General features: G+C 36.2%; 2 protein-coding genes across 3 annotated transcripts; both read left to right on the top strand.

Annotated features, from left to right (window-relative positions):
- The first annotated feature begins 651 nt into the window (after positions 1–651).
- On the top strand, positions 652–6,515 carry eIF2Bbeta (eukaryotic translation initiation factor 2B subunit beta). Its single transcript, XM_073085842.1, has 10 exons — positions 652–863; positions 1,524–1,610; positions 2,486–2,618; positions 3,014–3,133; positions 3,507–3,677; positions 4,015–4,110; positions 4,377–4,475; positions 4,985–5,085; positions 5,303–5,389; positions 6,072–6,515. The coding sequence occupies exons 1-10, from the start codon at positions 778–780 to the stop codon at positions 6,142–6,144; spliced, it is 1,053 nt and encodes a 350-aa protein (XP_072941943.1). The 5' UTR covers positions 652–777; the 3' UTR covers positions 6,145–6,515.
- A 531-nt stretch (positions 6,516–7,046) lies between these two features.
- LOC140751933 (uncharacterized) lies at positions 7,047–21,210 on the top strand. Of its 2 annotated transcripts, XM_073086048.1 has the most exons (16): positions 7,047–7,371; positions 7,913–8,084; positions 8,838–9,029; positions 9,553–9,804; positions 10,279–10,402; positions 10,720–10,890; positions 11,938–12,052; positions 12,518–12,657; positions 13,302–13,430; positions 13,883–13,998; positions 14,285–14,420; positions 14,970–15,136; positions 15,923–16,059; positions 16,666–16,771; positions 19,105–19,143; positions 20,828–21,210. In XM_073086048.1, exons 1-16 carry the CDS (start codon positions 7,343–7,345, stop codon positions 20,867–20,869), a joined length of 2,067 nt encoding a protein of 688 aa, XP_072942149.1. In that variant the 5' UTR covers positions 7,047–7,342; the 3' UTR covers positions 20,870–21,210. The 2 variants fall into 2 exon arrangements, with proteins under 2 accessions (XP_072942149.1, XP_072942150.1); XM_073086049.1 differs by lacking the exon at positions 19,105–19,143.
- Positions 21,211–22,149: the final 939 nt, after the last annotated feature.

The raw sequence follows: 22,149 nt of genomic DNA on the forward strand, positions 1-22,149 counted from the left end.
ATAAAATTAAGACTACAGCAATCTTAGGCACTCCAAATCACATAAAATATTTTAACTTTAATCTTATTTATGTTCATCAGAGGAAACTAATGGCATGTTTACTGAATACTTGACATGGAATCTAGAATTAAAATCCCAGTGAGATGATTTTTTGGAGATATCCATTATTAACGCAAGTGATTAAGTAAACACTAATGAATCACTATAAATATTAATGATAAATAATATTGCAAGTGAAGGGGCATGACATCCACCAACCTACATTTAGCCAACATGGTGCACTACTACCTATTTCTTCTAAGAGAAACTCAGACACCCATCAATTAGGGGATTATTATGATGATGATTACTTATGAATGTAAGTGGTTTTATATAAAAGCAGTGTACTTTTGCTTCCGCTCAAATTATTTAGCTTTTTGAACTTTTTATTCGGCATCGGTTAATCAGGTAATGGCAGTCCTGCCTTCGTAATTTTCTGTTCTATTACTGATAGTAAAATGTATTTTGTTTTGTTTAAAAAATATGAACAATATAAATAAGTTATATTAGCTGTATATATCCGTACATGATAAGTTATTTTTAAAGTGACTAAAATCCTAGAATTTAATGCGTTGAATTTTATGATACTACTAAACCACAAACGTCAACATGTCTTATTGACAGTTGACACTTACATTGTAGGTTATGTTTGTGTGATTTTGGTAACTTGACTTTGGTAACTTCGTTAGAATCTACAAAATACTAATTACTTTCACATAAGAAGGGAAGGTCAATACAATGGCCCCATCAGAAGGTATAGTTAAAGAATTAGATGAGAAATCTCTGGAAAACATTGTGAAATTCGTCTCGGATGTCCGCAGTGGGTAAGTCGTGGCAACTATTTATTGCAGACCTTAGCATTGGACTATTTACACATCCTTTATCAACAAAATTTATAAATAAACTAGCTACAAATTGCCCAAGTAGAGCCAAAATACAGGGCTAGAATCTACCTTTTGGTTAAATAATATTTACTTTAGATATTCGCCAGTTACATTCCATTATGTTGTCCCATTAGTTTTTATGGCTAAGCTAAGATAAGTATAAGATCTAACAAAGTTAAATATTTGTAATTGAGAGACAAGTGACTAGGGTAGCCTCTATCGTGTTAAAGGTGAATAACGATAAAATCAAGTTACACTTTAAACAATAATAGCTTGTCTTTAGAAAACTATGGGACATATGGAAGGAGACTTATTGGCAATGGTAATATAGAGACGTCACTATCATAGTATTGTAAAAAGCTGCATTGAGCATAAACAATATGATGTTTAATAGTACATATTAAGGAAACTGCTTTTAATTGCATATTTGGATGTAACTGTTTTATTTTGAATTGGCTATAAGAATTACAGTATAACCCTAATCTAGATATCATGCCCTTTTGCTAACAGTAAGCCATAAACTGTCTATAAAAAGTATATACTTGTATAAATATTTTCAATGTTTTAGATTTTTCAATGTAACTAAAAAAATGTTTGTAGGAAAATACATGGATCCAACAAAATAGCCATGGCTACGGTGGACCTTCTGGAGCAGATCATAAGTGATGCACAAAACACTACTGCCTTGTAAGTATGATATGATGTATGATATATTTCTTTTACAATGGAAAAGAGTAGAAATTATGATGCAAATTGTATGTAACACTGACTTTTAACTTTTTCCTTATGATTCATCAAGAATTTATATAAATGTGATATGTCAGTTTATATTAGTTCACTGTTTAATTTGTTATATAGTTGTTATAATAATCATAAATTATACTACTATAATCCATTAAGTGATTTTTATGCAAATAGGTGAAGATTCAAAATATTTAGTCACTTTCCAACTGTGTCATCATTCTTTTTATATGTGTAAGATTATTTCCTTCTATCAAAATACACAAATTAGTTACACAAAGTGCTTGTAGCAAATTACAAAAACATATCACAAATAAGGCATTTTATGTACTTTTCTAAGTCTACTTTGTCATTTCTAATTTATCATTACTTCCCAGAATTTGATTCTTATAAACAACACTATCAGATAGTAGTATAATATAGAGGGTGTATTATTATCAAAATGAACTCGTTTCATTGATGATGGAAAAGATATTTTGAAAAAGTAATGATGTGGGTGGATTTAGTTTCCATAATATCGGCCTCGTAACTCCTTTCAGCATTTTTCGCTAATCCTTATAGTTTGGGATTTACTGCCGCCCTTGGACATCTTTAATCAACCCCAGATAGGATTAGATATTCCTACCTGAGGTCGGCCACAGATGCGCCGCTACCCCTGAGGACTAATCTGGAATGCCTCAGAAAAGTATGTCCCCCTTACCACACCCCTCAAACCAGAACACAGCAGCGCATAACCCTGATGTTAGATAGAAATAGGTGTGGCGGTGGTGCCGCCTGAGTTGCACCACATGTTATAATGTAACATATGGTGGGTCTACCAGGTCCCTGATCGGTTCAGTCCGCGCGTGCGGACGGCGGCTGACACGTGCGTTGCCGGCCGCTTTACCCGCCGCCAATGTGGTGCGACGCGTTCTGAGAGCTATACGGGATGAGCAGCGTGCTCATGTTAACCAGGTATGTCAACCATCACCTAAAGTCTATATCAATGTTTTGTTATGGAGCAGAAACAATACAGTAACACCCCTCTTGAAAAATACAATATCAGCTTATGTTAATGAAGCTTGTGAAACTGGAGCTATTTCAGGCCAAACAATTTATCAGTCAAATAATTACTAGATCTATACACCTTTTTCCACAGCGCTTAGGTCTGAATACAGCATTTGTTTGACTGTCGAGAGGGTTTTTTTAGACCTCTATAACTTCTTGCCCCAGACGATCAACAGCATATATTTTGAAATTCGGATAACACTTGAAATCTAGCTACTCGTATTTATTATTAAGACAGCATTATTTATTGTTATGACTAAAAATATATAAAGTGCTTTCATTTTGAATATAATTGTTCACAGAGTGGCGAGGGAGCGGGCGAATCCTTACAGCGGTTGGTGCTGGCCGCGCCCAGCCGCCGCGCCACGCTAGGCTCCTCCGCACATGATCTCCGGGAACCCATCCGGGACCAGATCGCCGAGGTATAGTTACAATTTTCTATAGCATTTGTTGCAGCAGGGTTGCTGTATACTTATTATTTTATTTTAGAAATTTGATGTAATTTGAATTAATCGGAACAATTTGTGCCTTGTAATTTGAATTATGTTAATTTTTTTATTGAGACTGGCGTTAATTAAAAATCGTACTTGTAAAAATATATTTTTCAAGTTTATAATATGTATTTTTTCTTCTTTTGATTGCGGCTTCGCGACCCTCTTATTGAGGCCCTGCCACTCCGTAGGATCGCAATTTCGATCGAACGAATCTGAACTGTGTCTATAGCCCGCTCCACATTCTCGCGAGAATGTCGTGAGAATGTGGAGCGGGCTTAATAATAATATCTATATGATGCAGCTACGCGCGGAGCTGGAGTCGAGCACGTCGTCGATAGTGGGCCAGGCGCGCGAGCACGTGCGCGGCGACGAGGTCGTCCTCACGTACGGCGCGGGCGCACTGCTCGAGCGGTTCATGCGCGCGGCGCCGCGCTGCCGCCTGCTGCTCGCTGAGGGGCCCGACGCGCACGAGGTTAGTGTATATGTGAAAGAGGCCTAATGCGCGCGAGATTTATTGTACACATTAATGCGAGTAGCTTAGTGCGTGCTTGTATATACGTGTGTAAGGGGTCAGACGACTATAAGCACGCTTGTACTCATATACTTAACTCTGAATATTTAATTTACACGAAGTGAGTCTTTCTTGCTCGTAAAATAAGTTTTGTGGATATTCAAGGAGGAGTTTTTATGAGTGTGAATAATAATTAATAATAACTCATCTATTATCTACTTATATTTTGGTAAATAATGTTGCCAGATATTTTTGGTTTTTAAATAACTATGTTTAAATGTGTTGCAATTTTTTGCAGAGTCACGCGATGGCAGTTCGGCTGAGTACGGCGGGGGTGTCGGTGACTCTGGTGAGCGCGGCCGCGGTCGCCGGGCTCATGTGTCGGGTCAACAAGGTAACATACACATCAGAATTAGACTGATAACGATATTATAATTATTTATGCATTTTTATTATTTAAGAGGTATATAAAAAAACACAAAATTTACTAATTAAATAGGCTTACAAATTTCGGTAGTATTTCGTATAATGCTACAAAATATAGCTTAAAACAATGGTGTGGAAGTAAGAAATCTTGTATGGGAGTTGAATTTGAATTTATTCCCTAAAGGTCTGATAATGTATAACTTATAAGCCTTGAACTAACAAGATTTGTGTCAGGTGATAGTGGGGTGCCGCGCGGCGATGGCGGGCGGCGCGGCGCTGGGCGCGGCGGGGCTGCACGCCGTCACCACCGCCGCCAAGCACTACAACGTGCCCGTGAGTATAGTAGGAAGTTACACGTAACGACCCTAAGGGGCTATGCCTTATTAAATGTCGTATTAGTTTTTGGACAGTGCAATCGGTATCTTAAAATATGCATAATATTTAAGAAATAGATATCAAGTTGAATAACGGAGCATGCGGTTGATATATGTACGGTAGTATGGAATATTTTTGTGGATATTGAAAACAAGTCTTTATATGTAAAATCAAAAACAAACTTGAAACTGTGTATAAATACTTGTACAGTGGCCCAAAGGTAAAAAAAAGAATGACACTTTAAATGAGATACTAAGATATTACTTATATGTACATGGTGTATATTTTAGGACAAATTATAATTTTTATTAAAGATACATTCTTTTATTTAAGAATCTCATGTCTTACTCCGTATTTATTTTTGTCAGAATATTTTCATTTGTTTCCAAATTAAATTCACAAAATATATTGTGCACTGACTTTCACCCATAAAGACAAATAGAAATTAATAAATATGAACATTCCAGGTGATAGTGCTAGCGCCCCTGCACAAGCTGTGCCCGCTGCAGGCCAGCGAGCGGCACCGCCTCATCGCGCTGGCGCCGCCGCACTGCGCGCTGCCCTACGAGTGAGATATAAGCTCTAATATACTAGCCCGTCTCGTTTTCACCTGCATTACACTGTGATACAAAAAAATATACTACATACTAATACATACCATATACTATATACAAAGCAGCCATTATAATCAATCTATCCTACCAAAAAACTGAAATTTGACGACTTCTAGTTGCCAGAAATTGTCAAATTTGAATGAATGAATGAATCTAACCTTCTAATTACAGAACTGCAGAAAGCGCGGAGGCGCACGTGTATACGCCACTGTACGACTTTGTGCCACCCGACCACGTCACCCTATTCATCACTAATCTGTAAGCAATTTTGAAATTATCTAATACATTATTATGTCGTCGTCAGCCGTTACTGACCCACTGCTGGGCACCGGTCACCCCTAATAGTGGAGTTTGGACAGTAGTGCACCACGCTAGCTGGGTGCGAATTGGTAGACTTCACACACACTTATTTCATAACTTTCAGACGTGCAATTCCGTTTGAGCAAGTTATAATTCATTTCTAATTTATACATAACTTTAAAAAGTCAAAGATGCGTCCGAGAAAGACTCCCCGAATTTGAGTCCGAATTGCAAACTAACCCGTTATTGAATTGTTATTTGAATAACATAAAAAACCAAACTTATCCATTTTTAGTTATTATACAGGGTGAATTTTTAAAACGGGCCTTCAGGGCCAAGTCCGAAACTATAAGGATTAGCGAAAAATGCTGAAAGGAGTCCCAGAATTTGATGCTTATAAGCAACACTATCAGATAGTGGAATAATATAGAGGGTTCATTTTTTTTCAAAATGAACTCGTTCGATTCCCGGCTAGGGAAAAAGTTATTTTAAAAAAGTAACGATGCAGTTTTAGTTTTTATCAAAATCGGCCTCGTAACTCCTTTCAGCATTTTTCGTTAATCCTTATAGTTTCGGATTTGGCCCTGAAGGCCCGTTTTAAAAATTCACCCTGTATATTTAATAAAAATTTTGTCCACAGAGGAGGCAGTTCACCATCATACATATACCGTCTACTTTCGGAGCTCTATGATCCCAACGACTACCAGATATAACGGCTGTGGAATAAGCTATAACTGCTATTGGAAATTACTAGTTATACTATTAAATAAAGACAACAAATATTCAATATTTATAGTAATACTTGCAACATTTCTTCAGTAAAGCCCTTGCAATATTTATTTAAAATTTATTGCATCACTTTTAAAAAGAAATGTACACTTTTATATATTTCAAAAATATAATTTAAGACACCATAGCCTTTATGGCCCATTTCAATTTTTTGTTATTTTCTTTGATTACCTCAAAAAATAACGAAGTCTTGTTTACCAACAAAGCTGCAGAATGCTTAGTAATTTTGATTTATGATATTGTACTCCTAGACTATGTATATTTTATTGTACAATAAAAAACTTTACAAATCCTTTTTATTTGTGTACACGACATTATCCCTGTTGCCGTCACTAAAAAATACAGTTGTAGAATAAATGTATGTTCGATGTAAGTTTGTATAAAGCAATAAAGAAATATGTATCTTATGCTGCTTATGATGAACATTTTTATGACTCGTATACCTTACTTATCAAAGACCAATAATGTAAACTAATATTTGCGTGTAGCGGTTTCTGAAAAAGGAAACTTTAAAATTTTTCACTTTCATGTACAAAATAATAATGATCACTACACACATAAAATGTGTAATGCCTAATTTTTATACTCGCGAATAATCGGCCGAGTAAGTCACTAAACAATAATAATCGCGAAATCATTTGGTTCTCGCTGAAAATCTACCTATAGCCTGCGTAGAACGGCGGTGCTTCGAGACAATACTATGTTTATACTACCGGTATTCGCGTCTACTCGTTTATACTCGGCGAACATAAGGCCTTAGGCTAAAATACAAGAAGTCAACGCGTTACGCCGGTGAAAATAAAATAAACATAACTTAATAACTTATTATTATTTGCTGGTTTTGCAACTCGAACTCACATTCTTTTTGTTTATTTGATTAAATTTGTGTTAATCAAGGCGCAAATTAAGTTAAATTAAATAATTTATAACGTTCCTAACCTATGCTTGATATAAAAAATACATAAATTTGGTGTATTGCTCAAATATGTACTAAAATGATGTTACTTTATCGAAGTGCGCGTGTTAATGGCGATTTTTGTTTTCTGTTCTTCAATTTTGCATTGAATTGAGTAAAGTTTTAGCCGGTAAGAAGAAATAAATCAGTGCGAATACTCAGTAAAGATGATGGACCATATAATAAACTTTGATTGGTAAGCTCTCTTTATACATGTAGATAACATAATAAACTCTGTTTTTACTCTACTTAAACTCTGTTATTGAATATCTCGACGGAATTGCGCTTGTTATTTTATTGCACTAGGTTAACTAGTAAAAGAAAATATGTTCTCAGTGCCTTGATTCTATCTAACTAGAGTTATCATATCCCAAACAATTACATCTGATTTACTCATTTACACTTCTCATCATAAAACTTAGATTCATCTGAAGACTCTATGTTTAGATTTAACTGACTGAGCTGAAAAGGCTGCTGAAAGTCTTAAGCTGGACCCAAAACAGCCTCTTTTTAAAAACGATTACCATCGCAAGCCTTGTAGTTTTAAAAAGAAATATTTATCCTGATATTGTAGGTATCTATAATTCTAAACCATATAATGAAAATGTATAATAATGATAATTTGCTAATAAATATAGGAAATATACTGATATAGGAAAGAGACCTAAGATATATTGTAATAGTAATGAAAATTTCAGCAATAAATAAATTCATTTCACAAATTCTTGAATTTTTAGGAGTTATAGGGAGTCAGAAGAATACTTCATCAAACCGGAAGATTTGGACAATTCAGTGACGGAGAGGATCCTTCGCAACAAGTTCCATGACCCTTTGATATCCAGCGATGAGGAAGATGATAATAGACCTGCCAAGATTAATTGGGATGAAGTGTTTAAAAAAGCACAAGAAGTAAATACAAACATTATATTGGAAATTAACTGTAACTTGGTTTGACAGTAAAGGAAAATGTCATGAGAAATCTGGCATGCCTTTGAATTCTGTAAAAAAATATCTCAAAGATGTTTATAGTTGTTGGATTTGACACCAGTACAGTGTAGCAGCTGGACTAAACCTTAATCTTGCTGAGCCAGGCTGTTATGAAAATTTACCCTGAAATTAGCCTTGTAGGGGTTTGGTTTAACAAAAATGGTTTTATTCGAAAATCGAGATTAAAACGTGACCGCTCAATTGCTAGGCATCAAGAGAGAGGGGGGGGTGAGGTGCGAGACGCGGTTGGAAGGTGTGTGCGTGGGCAGGGAGCTCTCTCATTGGTAGTTATTATGCGCGAAATTTGAAAATACGGAAGGAAGCACAGATTATACAAGAAAAATAGGGAAGGGCGCGCTACAGCCTGAGACTTCTTTTTTTTCTTTATTCAAAAGTAGTTTTACACTACTTATTGATAAAAATGTGATACCTATATATTTATATATACAGTAAATTTGGTACAAAATTCAACATATATTTATACACAGTATCATCGAACAATTACTGTTCCATTGCTAGGTTTCCTCACAGAATGTTTAGGATTAAGCCATAGCCCACCATTCTGGCCAAATGCATATTGACAGACTTAACATGCCTTTGAGAACTTTTTTAATATGCATAGTGTGTTATGCAAAATATATATATGATAATAAACAATGTGTACATTACTTACAGAATGACGACCATATGAGGTTATATGTGCCGGGTCTGTACCCAATACCTCGTTACCTGAAACTGTCAAAGCTCACTCCACAACAGCACCAGCAATGCCTTAGAGTTATCTGCAGTGAATACCCACATTATTTGCCATTGGACACCTCGTCAAGAATACAGAAACCCAGCAAAGTAGACTTTCACGTGTATGAGGTGAGTGAATGTAAGCGGATTAATAGAAAAATATTCGTAATTGACTTGCATCGGAATTTGTTATACAATGTAGCTTAGACTGAAAAAGGTGTTCTACAGCTCTATCTAATTTACACCCCCGTTTTATAATATAGGAGCAGGAAACAATCGTGCACTCCACCTACTGATGAGTGGCCATTGCTGTCCAGTATCTCCTTTGCCACACTTTTAAAACAAGATCAAACCAGACAATTACTAGTAGAAATAGAGGTAGCTTCAAAACATTTCTTGTATTACAGGTTATCTTGAGGTTTTACTTAGGTTTAAATTTTTATTTCTCATAAGACATACAACCATAATAAATTGTCACTTAAAATGAGAAACTTAAAAATTTATAATAACATATGGTAATGCTTGGTACTTGTATGTTTTGTTATTTATGTGTGTGTTTATGTATATTGGTGCGTACATTTGTGTGTGTTCATTCACTCCAGTTATCATTATCGACAACTATGCAATACCATTAATAAAACATTACTTGTAGGACTTGAAAGAGTATTATGAGCAAGAACAAAAAGAATTCATAGAATGGGCAAAGCTGGTGTGGGCCAGTGACCACTGCAGGCGCGCACTCAGGCCAAAGCCTCGTGTGGAATCTATCTATGAGGCTTGCACAAAGATTAAGGCATTAGAGATACAAGGCTTTACGAAGAACCTCCGAATGGCTGCTCAGATACAATTGGAGGCCACAAGAGCTACTGCGTTTGAATTGACATATGTAAAGGATTTGATTACTGTAAGTATAACTTTGCTGTAAGTGCATTCGGTTTTAGATGAAACTAAGAATGGAAATGCAACATTGACTAATTCTTTTCCACAAGTTATAGCTTCATAAGCAAATTAAATGTTATCTATTTTTATTTCAAACTTTAAAAGGGAGAGCCCGTACCACACCTTTCAAAAGAAAACAGCAACTCTCAACGTTGTTATTATTAGGCATTATTTGTGGTGCCTTTTTGGAGTTCAAGTCTTGGTCTCTGTGTGCCTTTAAGTTGTGCGAAAATTATATTGCATTGTGTAGTTAATTTTTATCATACTTTTTTTGTATTATATGTTTTTTATATTTTTAGTATCATTTAGTATTTTTTAGTATCATAGTTTATAGATTTAATTTAATATCTTATGATCCACAGTTTTTGTTCACCTATTTTCATTCATTCATTGCGCATTTCGTCTCCAATTCCGTTTTCACATTAAAACCATTTTATAGGTGGATATCAATGAATTGCCTGAAGTGGAATGTCCTATGGACATAAAGGTTAGATTGAACATCATGAAGCCTCTTTCTGTGCCAGAGCCCTGTTCTCGGCATATCTGCCGATTTATTTTGCCAAGTAAGTATTTTATTACGCTGATTTCATAAATTAACATAGTAATAATAAATTGTTATGTCTTAGGATGTTTTGCTGTACATGCACCTATTGTAAGTGCCTATGGCATCTACTGCTGCCCATAGACATCTGTAATCAACCCCAGATAGGATTAGGTATGTCTGCTTGAGGTCGACCACAAATGCGCTGCTACTCCTGAGGACTAAGCTGGAACGCGTCGGAAGAGGATGTCTCCCTTATAAACCAGAACACTACTATGAGGTGGGCGTAGGTGGAGCCGGAGTGGAACCTCAACCTCAATGTGAGTGTGTTGGTTGCAGCCGAGAGCAAGGTGACGGAGCAGGGGTTGTGCGGCGTGCAGCGCGAGCTGGCGCGGCTGGCGGGCGCGCACGGCGCTCGCTGCGTCGCGGGCGAGGCCGCGCTGCGCTGCCTGCTGCGCCGAGACTGCAGCTGGGCGCTGCCGCTCGCCGTCATTGACACTGTTGGCGCAGGTACGCTTGTAGCTGTAGCTATTTAGTTGGTTGCAGCCGAGAGTAAGGTGATGAAGCAGGGGGTGTGCGGCGTGCAGCGCTGCCTGCTTCGCCGACACTGCAGCTGGACGCTGCCGCTAGCCGTCATCGATACTGTCGGCGCAGGTTCCACACTTGTAGCTGTTTAGTTAGGACTACCTGCACTACCGAAGCTGCTGATTATAAACGCTTTCTATACTGTCAGCCCCACACTAAGATTACCTGAGTTGTGGATGCCGTGGACACACACATAGACCAATACCCAATCAAGACATCTTAATTCAACATTTACATACCTGTCTGGCCGGGGATCGAACCCGAGACCCTCTGCGCGTCAGACCGGTATGGTGACCACTCCGCAACGCGGGTCGTCAATTATACATGGAGGAACTGATATAGTCCGCCAAACTTCTAGACCGCTCTAAAGTTGTACACAATTACAAGCATATACTCCGTAGCAACAGTAAGGGCATACTAACGCAGCTATGTACCCACAGGCGAGAGCGAGCAGTGGACTGGTGCCGGGGGGAGCCCGCGCTGTCTGCATCCCGATAAAATTTGCTGTTGCGATGCGACTTGTTTCTATATTTAGAGCGAACTGGAAAGCACGGACTCTACCTTGACAATGGCAAGACAGCAGCACACCGCGTGCTATACAAGAAGTAGCACTGTCGTGCTTGGTGTAGCCGCTCTGCATCCACTGTCGTTCTATCGATGATCTCGCTTACTGTCGTTGAGACTGATGGCGCCAGCTGGACCATTATGAACAAAAATTTACTACTCAAGAGATAATCCAATCCCCATAGATAAAGCTACCATCTTCCCACTACTGCTTCTCCTATGTACACCTGTTCAAACGTACATAGCAGGCATAGGCCTGTATAAGGGTTTTCGAAACTGCTGTAACATTTTTTTTTATAAATACTTACCTTACCTTAAGTATGATTAATATACAACATAGTTAACGTATTATATTAATGATTATCAACATACCGCTAAAACCATTGCATTAAAATATCCATATTCCAGAAGGTGAACCCTGCAATGTTATAGTGTTGAATGATGAATTTTCACTCTCAAAAGACCCAGCACCAATCAGAAACTACAAGGCATTCAAACACATGCTGGATGTTGCTTTAGTTCCGTAAGTTTTTAATTAAACACTTGCTACACTCACAGCCCCACAATAGGATTCTCTGTGTTGTGGGTGCCTTGGACACACACAAAGACGAATACACAAACACCCAGACCCAGAACAGATATCTTAATTCATCATTTAGATATTTGTCTGGTCGGGGATCGAAACCGGAACCCTTTGCGTGTCAGACCTGTATGCTGACCACTCTGCCACGATGGGCGGTTTAATCATATTGTTTTTAATGAGCAAAGAAATATGTAATTCATGATTCATTTATTCCATTTTACTCTCCATTTCAATTCTTATCATCTCTTGAACAATTATATCTGTAAATCATTTAAGTGCTAATATGATAGCTATTTGCTACCTTCAATTTATTAAATGAGAATTTTTAAATAACAACAACTGTTTTCTCAACAACAAATGTAACATTTTAATTATAATAACTGAAGTTTAAATATAATATTTCAGGGATTCAGAGTTAGCTAAGCTAAAGTACGACAACCCCAACTTGAGGCAAGCAACTAAGGATAACAAGGATACCAGTAATTTCCAAGAGGTCTTAGATGACTCTGATTCCAGCGACGATGACATGATGGTGATTGATGCAGGTGGGAATTGTTTTATTGGGTAGATAGGATCGATAGGATAGGTGGAGATAGGTTATGTAGGATCGTATACGCTTAGAATTGACCGGCGTGGAGCCGCTAACTATTTCACGTAGACCGGTCTGATAAAGATCTGAAAGCAGATGCCATCGCAATCGGAGCCGATCGGCTACGCGAAGGAGAATAAGTACGCAATCGGAGCCGGTCGGCTCCTCTTATTATTTTACACGAAGCGCGTTCAAACATTCTTAATGACAAAAGAAGTGCACATGCAAAAATAAACCTGAATACAATTACTCAAAACTCTTATTTTCAACGTGAGATACATCTGCTCTCCTCTCCGAGCCGATCTGTGTGAACAGACCCTTAGATTTTTTTAAATATTTAACTCAAATAGGTTAGTGGTGTTGAGTATTGAATTTTTTTCTCAAAATATATTCTGCACCAGTAGGCTATTCGCAAGAAAAAAGGTTAACACTATTATATCTCTGAGATTTGTTACACAAATAATAAGGTGATCCAAGATAATTTTATCATTAAGATAAAGTTATTACACAAGGGCACGGGCACTAATTTGCCACCGTTCCACATTCTATTCGGTTTTCTCTACGTATTTATTTTATTAATCAAATGATTCTTTGCAATAGGTGATGATATTGCAATTAGTTCACCAAAGAAGTCGCCCAAGAAGAATGAAAGGAAAAGCAGTAATCATTCTGAAGATAATACTAATGAAGAAACCAATGGTGCGCCACAAGTGGAATGTACATGTAAAGGTGAGCTTGATATTGTGTATTTAATTATGAGATTGACGGGCACATAGTTTAGTCGCGTTGTATCGCATTATAATCGATATTGGACCATAAACTGTGTTATCTATGTCTGTGTTATCGATAGCAATACTATTTGGGTCGCTAACGCAGCAGCACGTCCGCTCAGGCCGACGGTCGCACACAGACTGACTCGCACTCACCTTATGACTGCAGTGACGTAGTGAGTGAGTAGTGTCAGCAGTGCGCTCGAGACAAATACGCACCTACCCACATATACTACAATCAATATAGAAACTTCGATTTTTTTTCTACTGGAAACATACTTACCAATAGCATCCTTAGTCATCTCGGGCATATTTTATTATTATTTTTTTTATCAAGAATATCTAAACATTGTAGTGTTTTTTCACCTATAACTACTAAAATTAAACTGTAAACTTTTACTGTAAAAACAGGAACGCTTTTCGAGAACCCGCCGCCGAGGTCGTTCAAGAAATGGAGATTGCGAGATAGAGTGACTACTAATAACATCGACGTCATAGTGCACTGCGAACATAAACTCAAAGTTAAAGTAAGGTTTTAGCTCCCACTTTCTTTGATTACTCTACATTAAAATGAAGGCTTCGAATTTATTATTCCATCTTGTCTTTCGTATTTTTATATAGACTTTGAAATCTTTTCTCTGTCGTTTCTTTTATCCGATCCGAAATACCTTTTCGAGCTCTCGTAATTTATATTACACTCTACTCGCTTGCAAGATTCTTCGAAAAAGACAAATTAAATCTTATTTATTGATTTTTCTCCTATACATTATTTCTATGTTCTAATTTTACTCTTTTTAACAATTACCTTTGCAGGGTAAAGCCAATGAACTAGTCCTAGAGCCTATACTAGAGTACCAGTTGGATTTGGGTGGCAGTGAGCAATCGGAAGACAAGATTAAGGCGTTGCAACTGGCGCTTATGTTACGCAAGAACACTGTTCTAGCGAATGGTGAGTGAATACGTATTCCAAATTGATAATGAAATTGGAAGGTAAAATTCAAGTATGTGAAAGTCGTTTTAAACTAGTCTTTTCAGTAACCAGACTTAGAGAGTGGCCTGATAGTCGTAGTAGTGATAGTCGCTTAACACTGCTGTTATTAGGTAAAAATAGGTATAGCATTGATGCCTCCACTGTAAAACTACACATGTTTTATTATAGTATAGGCGTAGCAGGCGAGCGTGGTGGGAAGGTGGACTTTATGTCCACCTTATGGTAAGTGGCTACTGCCGCCCATGGAAATCTGTAATCAACCTCAGAAAGGATAAGATATTCCTACCTGAGTTCGGTCTCAGATGCGCCGCTCCCCCAAAAACTAACCTGGAACGCCAGCGAAATTATGTCTCCTTTACCGCAACATTCAAACCAGAACACAGCGTTTAACACTGCTGTTATGAGGCAGAAATGGCGCCGCCGGAGTCGAACCACAATGGATTCTGCCACCTTCAAACCTTTATAATGAAATTAAAAAATTGCCTAATATATAATTTTACTTGTTAGTACGAGTGGACGGGCTGACGGGCGACATAGTGACGTTCGAGACGTACAACTACGGGCAGTTCAAGCAGACGTTCGGCAACACGGCGGCCAGCGTCGTGGGCGCGCTGCACTGCACGCTCACACAGCTGCAGGGCTTGCTGCCAGGGAATTATGTACTGAAACATGAGGTTGGTATAACAGATTAATAACAGGTGTTATCTTGAAGAAATGTATATGGCAAATTTGAAGAAACACTAATTAAAAGTAATTTATTTTTAATTTCCTTTTTGTAAGTCTGAGATTTTATTCTTTTTTTTTTTAATTGTTTCGTTATTATGATGATATGATAAATAAATTACACATTTCATTTCTCAAACATAAATTATACCCTGATAAGAGATTGTTTACACTTTTTTTTTTTTATAATATAAGAGTTGCAGACGAGCATGCAGTCCACCTGATGGTAAGTGGCTACTGCCGCCCATGGACATCTGTAATCAACCCCAGGTAGGATTAGATATTCCTACCTGAGGTCGGCCACAGATGCGCCGCTACCCCTGAGGACTAAGCTGGAACGCCTCGGAAAAGTCTGTCTCCCTTACCACACCCTTCAAACCGGAACACAGCAGTGCTTAACAGTCTTAACACTGCTGTTATTAGGTAGAAATAGGTGTGGCGGTGGTGCCTCCGGAGTCGAACCATAAAGGGTTCTACCAACTTTAATCATCTTAAGTTATTTTATATCGTCTTTAGTGTACCTGCTAATACCCGATTTTAGGTCAAACTAGTTTGGCCTAATTTATACTCATCCTAGCTTATAATATTTCGTATTGAATTGGTTAGGTTAGGTTCGTACTTATAAGACAAATTAAACTAAGCGAGCAGGGCGCGAGAACGCCCTGAAGGCGGGTGGGTCCAATTCAATCTGTATAAATTCAGATCTTTTCTAGTTGTGTATACCTTTCCCCACATAGCCGCAGCACGGCGGCAACGCGCTGCTGTTCGCGCGCGCGGGCGCCGGGGAGCCGCTGGCGGGCGGCGCGGAGCCCGACGAGGCGCTCGCCGTCAAGACCCCGCCCAAGCTGGCGCCCGTGCTGCTACCCATACACAGGTTCTAATGTTCTAGCTTAGCTCTTCGTTGGTGGAATTATAACTAGACAAGTTCGTGTAGTTGCAGCATTGAGGAGCCCGCTGAAACCTTAAGGATTACACCATGCGTTACGCCAATGCTGCTACTAATGCATAGATTTCTAGTTTTATAGTTAGCTAAACTACATGGTCGCTACAAGGATTGACCTACGCTGGACGTATGAATGGAGATTGATTTTTAATCCTTACTCATATATTCTAATTGTCATTCCTAAATAATCATAATATAACTACTAAGTAGCTAGTAGTTACTTATTATATTTCATATAATTACTCTTGTAAATATAGTATAAAATTTTAATATAGTAACAACTTTGAGAAATAACTTCACTGCATTTCGTATCGCACTCAACATATGTATAATTAAAAAAATAAATTAAATTTATAATATAGCCAACAACATCAGTCCGCAAAGTTATCTACTTCAATCACTAAGACTAGCCACGCGCAATTATTTCAAGAAATCCTCCCTTTCATGGAAGGACCAGACGTAGCCAATTGAGTGAAAAGTAAAAAATACACAATTTTTTATAAAAATAATAAGGCGATATAATTTTGAATGTTACAGATACCGCAACATCCTGCCGCTGGCCTTCACCCCGCATCAAGGACAAGTGGCGCGCGAGCCCAAGAAGGTTGTCGCGCGGCAGAAAACTCCTCCTCGAGCGCTACAGGTACAACACACGACACAAATACCATACTATAATGTTATATTATCATTATGTCGTCATAGTCGTAGAACAAAGTCGGATTTAACAAATACCAAACTTTACAGGGCAGCCATTTCAAGTTATTCACAAACGTTTTACTATGAGCTCATTTCAAATCCGTCGTCATACCGACTGATTAATTTGAAAACTAAAATACATAGTTTTCTTTTTCTGTAATTCAGAAATAATTTTTAGACAATATGTTATCCAAATATGATAAAAAGTGAATTTCGCATTTTTGTCCAATCCTTCTTTGTTCTACGATTACGACGTATTGTACTATCACACGTACGTCACTCCTACACATATATACGATGGATTCGTTCAGTCATTCTTTAAAGAGTTAAATTTAATTAGCCAGTTTCAAAAAGGAGGACTTTCTGTATTCAGCTGTATGTTTCTTTTTAGATATACGATTACATACAACGTCCAAGTAAATATGAACAATATAATCAAGCTCAATACCATTGTTACACTTTAATAAATCATTCACATGTCAGAAAATTTCAAATATCCGATAAATCACAGACGAATTTATGAACTCTTCTTAAAATAAAATAAATCTGCACTCGCTGCTTATAACACCATAACAGGACTACATTATAGCTTACATACTAATATATAAATTTATAACAAGGTTTTATACATTTATTTATCTACCTTATATTGCAAATCTTATTCATACACTTTCCATGAACAATCAAAACGACCTGACATAAAGAAATAACAATCATTCATTCCTTCACGCCGAATCGACTCATCAAAAAATGTATCATCCATATCAAATTTACTTTCATTCAATCATAAATAATATTAGTAATTATCTAACTTAATAATAATAATTTGTCAATAATATCTATATTTATATTTATATTAAGCCCTGTATACTACACTGAGATCAACGTGATTACAACTCTTCATTAGTTATACCATTGACTATACCATAAATTTAATATGTTTATTAATATTGTATTGTTAATTATAACATTAATTTAGTTATGTATTTATAATGTGTACTTTTAAGGAAAAAAAGAATACAGTCAATATTATGTAATTGGAAATAAATCTTTTGATTATTAACTTCGCAAAATAAATATGAAATTTAAGTATAAGTGTTCAAAATATTTGCATTAAATTGAATGATTTTAATTGAAATTAGTAAAATAACGAAGTCATCAAGATTCAAGTCAAGAAGAAGAAGAAGTAGAAAATAACAAAATATTGACTGTAATCTTACAAAGTTTTTAAAATATGTCAATGTTATTCACACTTGCCTCTAAATATTGCTATCAACGTGGAAATTATTTAAAATAATGTTTACTAACTCTGACGTATGGTTAAGTTTTAATTATAAGGACCGTTAGACTCAAGTTCCTCCCATGAGTTGTACTGTAAAACGCAGATCGCATTAGAATGGAAACCAGAGTTATGAGATTGCACACTCAATAAAACAAAATTAATAATAGAGTAATAACAATGTTTACATACTGATCTTATTGATCAGCATATATTTAAGTACTACTGGACTGATTTTGCACAATTCATAACATGAAGCATAGTGAGTTCTTTACGATCGAAACGTTTTGTTTTATTTTATGATAATTAAAATAACTCCCTTATTAAAAGGCGTGGGATAGCTAGTTGACAGACTAAATTTTTCTGTATCAGTTTAAAATTAGTAACTTTCAACGATTTTTATAGTCAATATTTTTTTGGGTATAATTCTGAGTACAACAGAACGTTTATAAATATAATAATTGAAATGCTAACATTTTTGTATGTCCTTCATTCGATCTGAAGTGGGTTTTTGTTCAAGAATATAAATGTGTGCAATAGGTACGTATGTATGTATGTTTTTGAAAAAGTATAAAAAAGAATTTAACTTCAATTAAATCCTTTTTTATAATCGTTTGCGGAGCACAGCCGCGGGCAATACAGTACGGTTATTACAAAATTAACGGGTAAACACAACGGTTACGTCGGAACACACTTAAAATATATGTTTTCTATTCCGGGTTACACATAGAAATGTTGACGTAAAAAACGGTAGTAGTAATTCACGAGTAAAAGGAATAATGAATAACATTTCGGCGCGATTCGTTTGCTAACCGTACAATGCGTAGTGCTCACGCGTACACGTAAAGAACGCATCGCGAGCCACCTCGCCTCGAGCGGAGCGGGAGGAGCGCCGGACGATTCGGGTTCGACCCCGGTCAGTAAACTTTGATATTACTTGAAATTGCTAGAGCGGTTTGGAGGCAAGTGTGACAATGATGTTTTTACTATGTTGTTGGTAGCTGGGCGGCGGCGGCGCGGCGGCTGCGGCGGCCGAGCAGGTACCGGCGGAGCTCCACTCGGTGCTAACTGTACCTTGCGTGATATGCTCACGAATATACCATATACTTTTTGAGTCAAAACAATCGATTGCCTTCACGTGGCTCAGTCCTTTCAATGCTCTTTTTAGCCAGTTATAGATTTTCGACTACAGTCTTGAAATTTTCTCAGTTAATTCCATTTTGATCGTAAATTTCCAAATTTATACCAGATGGGTGTCACCTGTAATTCAAGTGTATAATGAATGTACACTCTTTTCGCTAATATTACTTCTGTTCTGTTATTTTAAAATTGACCGATTCATTCATTCACTTCAAGCGTGAAAATAGAATCCAGAAATTCTGTTTGAAAGTGCAAATGTGGGCTACATTGATGGACATACAAGTATGTACCTTAAATTGGATTGTAGTTCGACAGCTTCTGGACAAAGAGATTTTATCAAAATTAACAAGTAGATTGGATTTAGATATGCATAATCGCAAGAAACTCCTGGACCGATTACAGATGTAAAAACTACTGAACCGACCCTTATATTGATTTATTGGTTTGATACAGTCAATATTGTTTGAAAATTTCAAAGTAAGATGTTATTTGATATTTGTATATTATATGCATAAATAAAAAATAATAATATTTTATGACTGTGTCAAGCTTAATATATCAAAGGGAAAATTTTAAAAAGGAATATGTAAAGATACATTGTATGTATGCATGTATGTTTTTAAATGAAAACTACTGGACCGATTGAAGTAAGTGATTTTTTATATAGTTTATTTTGTTTTTTTTATTATTGAAGTATTAATAATGAAATGAATATTTTTTTTATATTTTATATAATTGTGATCAGAGTGTGGTCTACGAATTTTAGAGTATCCTAATATGGGTTTAATGTAGGTCAATTAATCCATTTTTTGTGCACGTCCAATGTGTAAGAAATCTCAAAGTACCACATATAATTGATTTTCAAAAATCTATAAGAATCTGACAGAATTAATAAATTATTAAAGTAATACTTTTTGAAATATTTCTTATTTTCCCTGCTGTGGGACATCATAATTTGTAAAAAAAAGTTTTTAAATGTTATTGTGAATAAATTTCGTTAAATTTTAGTCAATTCTGTCAATCTTTTAGTAATACTATTATTATTTTTTGGATCGATTTTTTTTATTTGGAAAATCGTTCTTTAATTTTAACAAAATAATACAAATTTAATATAAATTATATGTATTAAAAAAGAACTACCCACAGCACAAAATGAGAAAAAATATTGTTGTTCGGTATGCATCCTTGTGGGTGTGGACTCGGGAATTATTGTTTTTGGTTTTATTGGCTGTGGATAAATTCGTATTGGGTGGAATAAAAATTGGTTAAAGATATAAAATTCATAACCTGTCGTTATGCAGAAAATTTGGTCTTAATATCCCTACCAGGAACTAAAAGTGTAAAAATGAAGAATGAACAGGACTGTTATTTCCTCATAGTTATAAAAAAATAAATCAGCAGCAAGCAATGCACCAAAAATATTTTAATGGAATCATTTTGTTTTGTAACAAGATATGAATATTCTGCATAATTTAGCATTAAAAAAGTAGTTGCATTTTGCGAAGTAACATTTTTCAGATGGAGGTGGCATTATTCGAATTTAATTAATATGGAGCATATTGTACCTGTGTGCATTTGTTTCAGTGGCCGAAGAAGAGGGGAAGGAAGAAGAAGAAGCGACAGTAAACAATAGAAGATTATCTCTTATATATAAAATTCTCGTGTCACAATGTTGTTACTGTACTCCTCTGAAACGGATTTATCGATTTTCACCAGATTTTATATGCATATTCAGTAGGTCTGAGAATCGGCTACTATCTATTTTTCATACCCCTAAGTGATAAGGGTTGTTCACCGTTAACATTCTTTTATATGGCAATACAACATTTGCCGGGTCAGCTAATATTTATGTTATATACAACATATTTAATGGTAGTTTACGCAGTACTATGTAGGTTAACATTACTTATCTATGGTTAACATTAATAAGAAATGTAAACTTCACTTAATTAAAGAAGATGTTATAGGTGATGTTATAGATATAAAAAAAATGTTGTGTATATTTGAATACTTTCTATAATTTATTGAATATTTTAACGCCACCAGATAGTGAGGTTAACTAACGAATGCGGTAAGGCAACAATATAGTTGTATCAAAACCAGTAACAGTTTACCATTTCTAATATTGTTTGTAAAAACTATTTGGATTTTCTACTTGGTACAGTAGTTCTCAGGAAGTAGATATGTAAGGATGATGTTCTATTTTTTGTTAACAAATTTTAATTATGATCTCGTTATTTGTAAATGTATATTATTCAATTCTCGTTTTTGTTCTTTTTTTTTAATTTGTAAGTGATTAGAGTCAAATATGAAGCAATTCGTTATACTATATATATAAAAATGTACTATTTGCTTGTAAAATAAAATGAATTTAATACACATGTTGTAATTTATTTTGTTTTCCTAACATGTGTATGAGTATAATTCTTTACCAGATAATTACCTACCACGTTCAAAAAAACTGCAACTTCTTGCGTGCACCTCTTCTTAATAATCAGTTTATTCAATTTTTAAACATTTCAATTTCAACCAAAGATTGAAAAAATGGCAAGTATAAAAAATGTCAAATGCCGAACCTTTGATAAGCAAAACGATGTCTTTTTTAAGGGGGGGGGGGGGGAAACCAGAGGTTATGTGGTACTTTTACCGCACTAAAACCCCCCCGGGGGCCGTCCTCGGCGCTGCATAGAGGACTCCGGGATCTCCAAAGGAACGCAACCGGAGTCCTCTTAGCGCATAGGCAAAACGATGTCTAGATTACACGAGAGAGAACTGCATTTAGCCTTAGGCACTATTGATCATAATAACTATAGAGTTATATAGTCCTGGTACATTGATGTTTGTTTAAATGTAACCAGTGTCTCAAGCGCGTCTGTGCGTTTATTGCAATGCTACGAATGGATCAA

The sequence above is a fragment of the Epargyreus clarus genome, unplaced genomic scaffold (assembly GCF_041222505.1).
Source record: "Epargyreus clarus isolate Ecla_fem2 unplaced genomic scaffold, WU_Ecla_fem_2.2 ptg000023l, whole genome shotgun sequence".
NCBI classification, from domain to species: domain Eukaryota; kingdom Metazoa; phylum Arthropoda; class Insecta; order Lepidoptera; family Hesperiidae; genus Epargyreus; species Epargyreus clarus.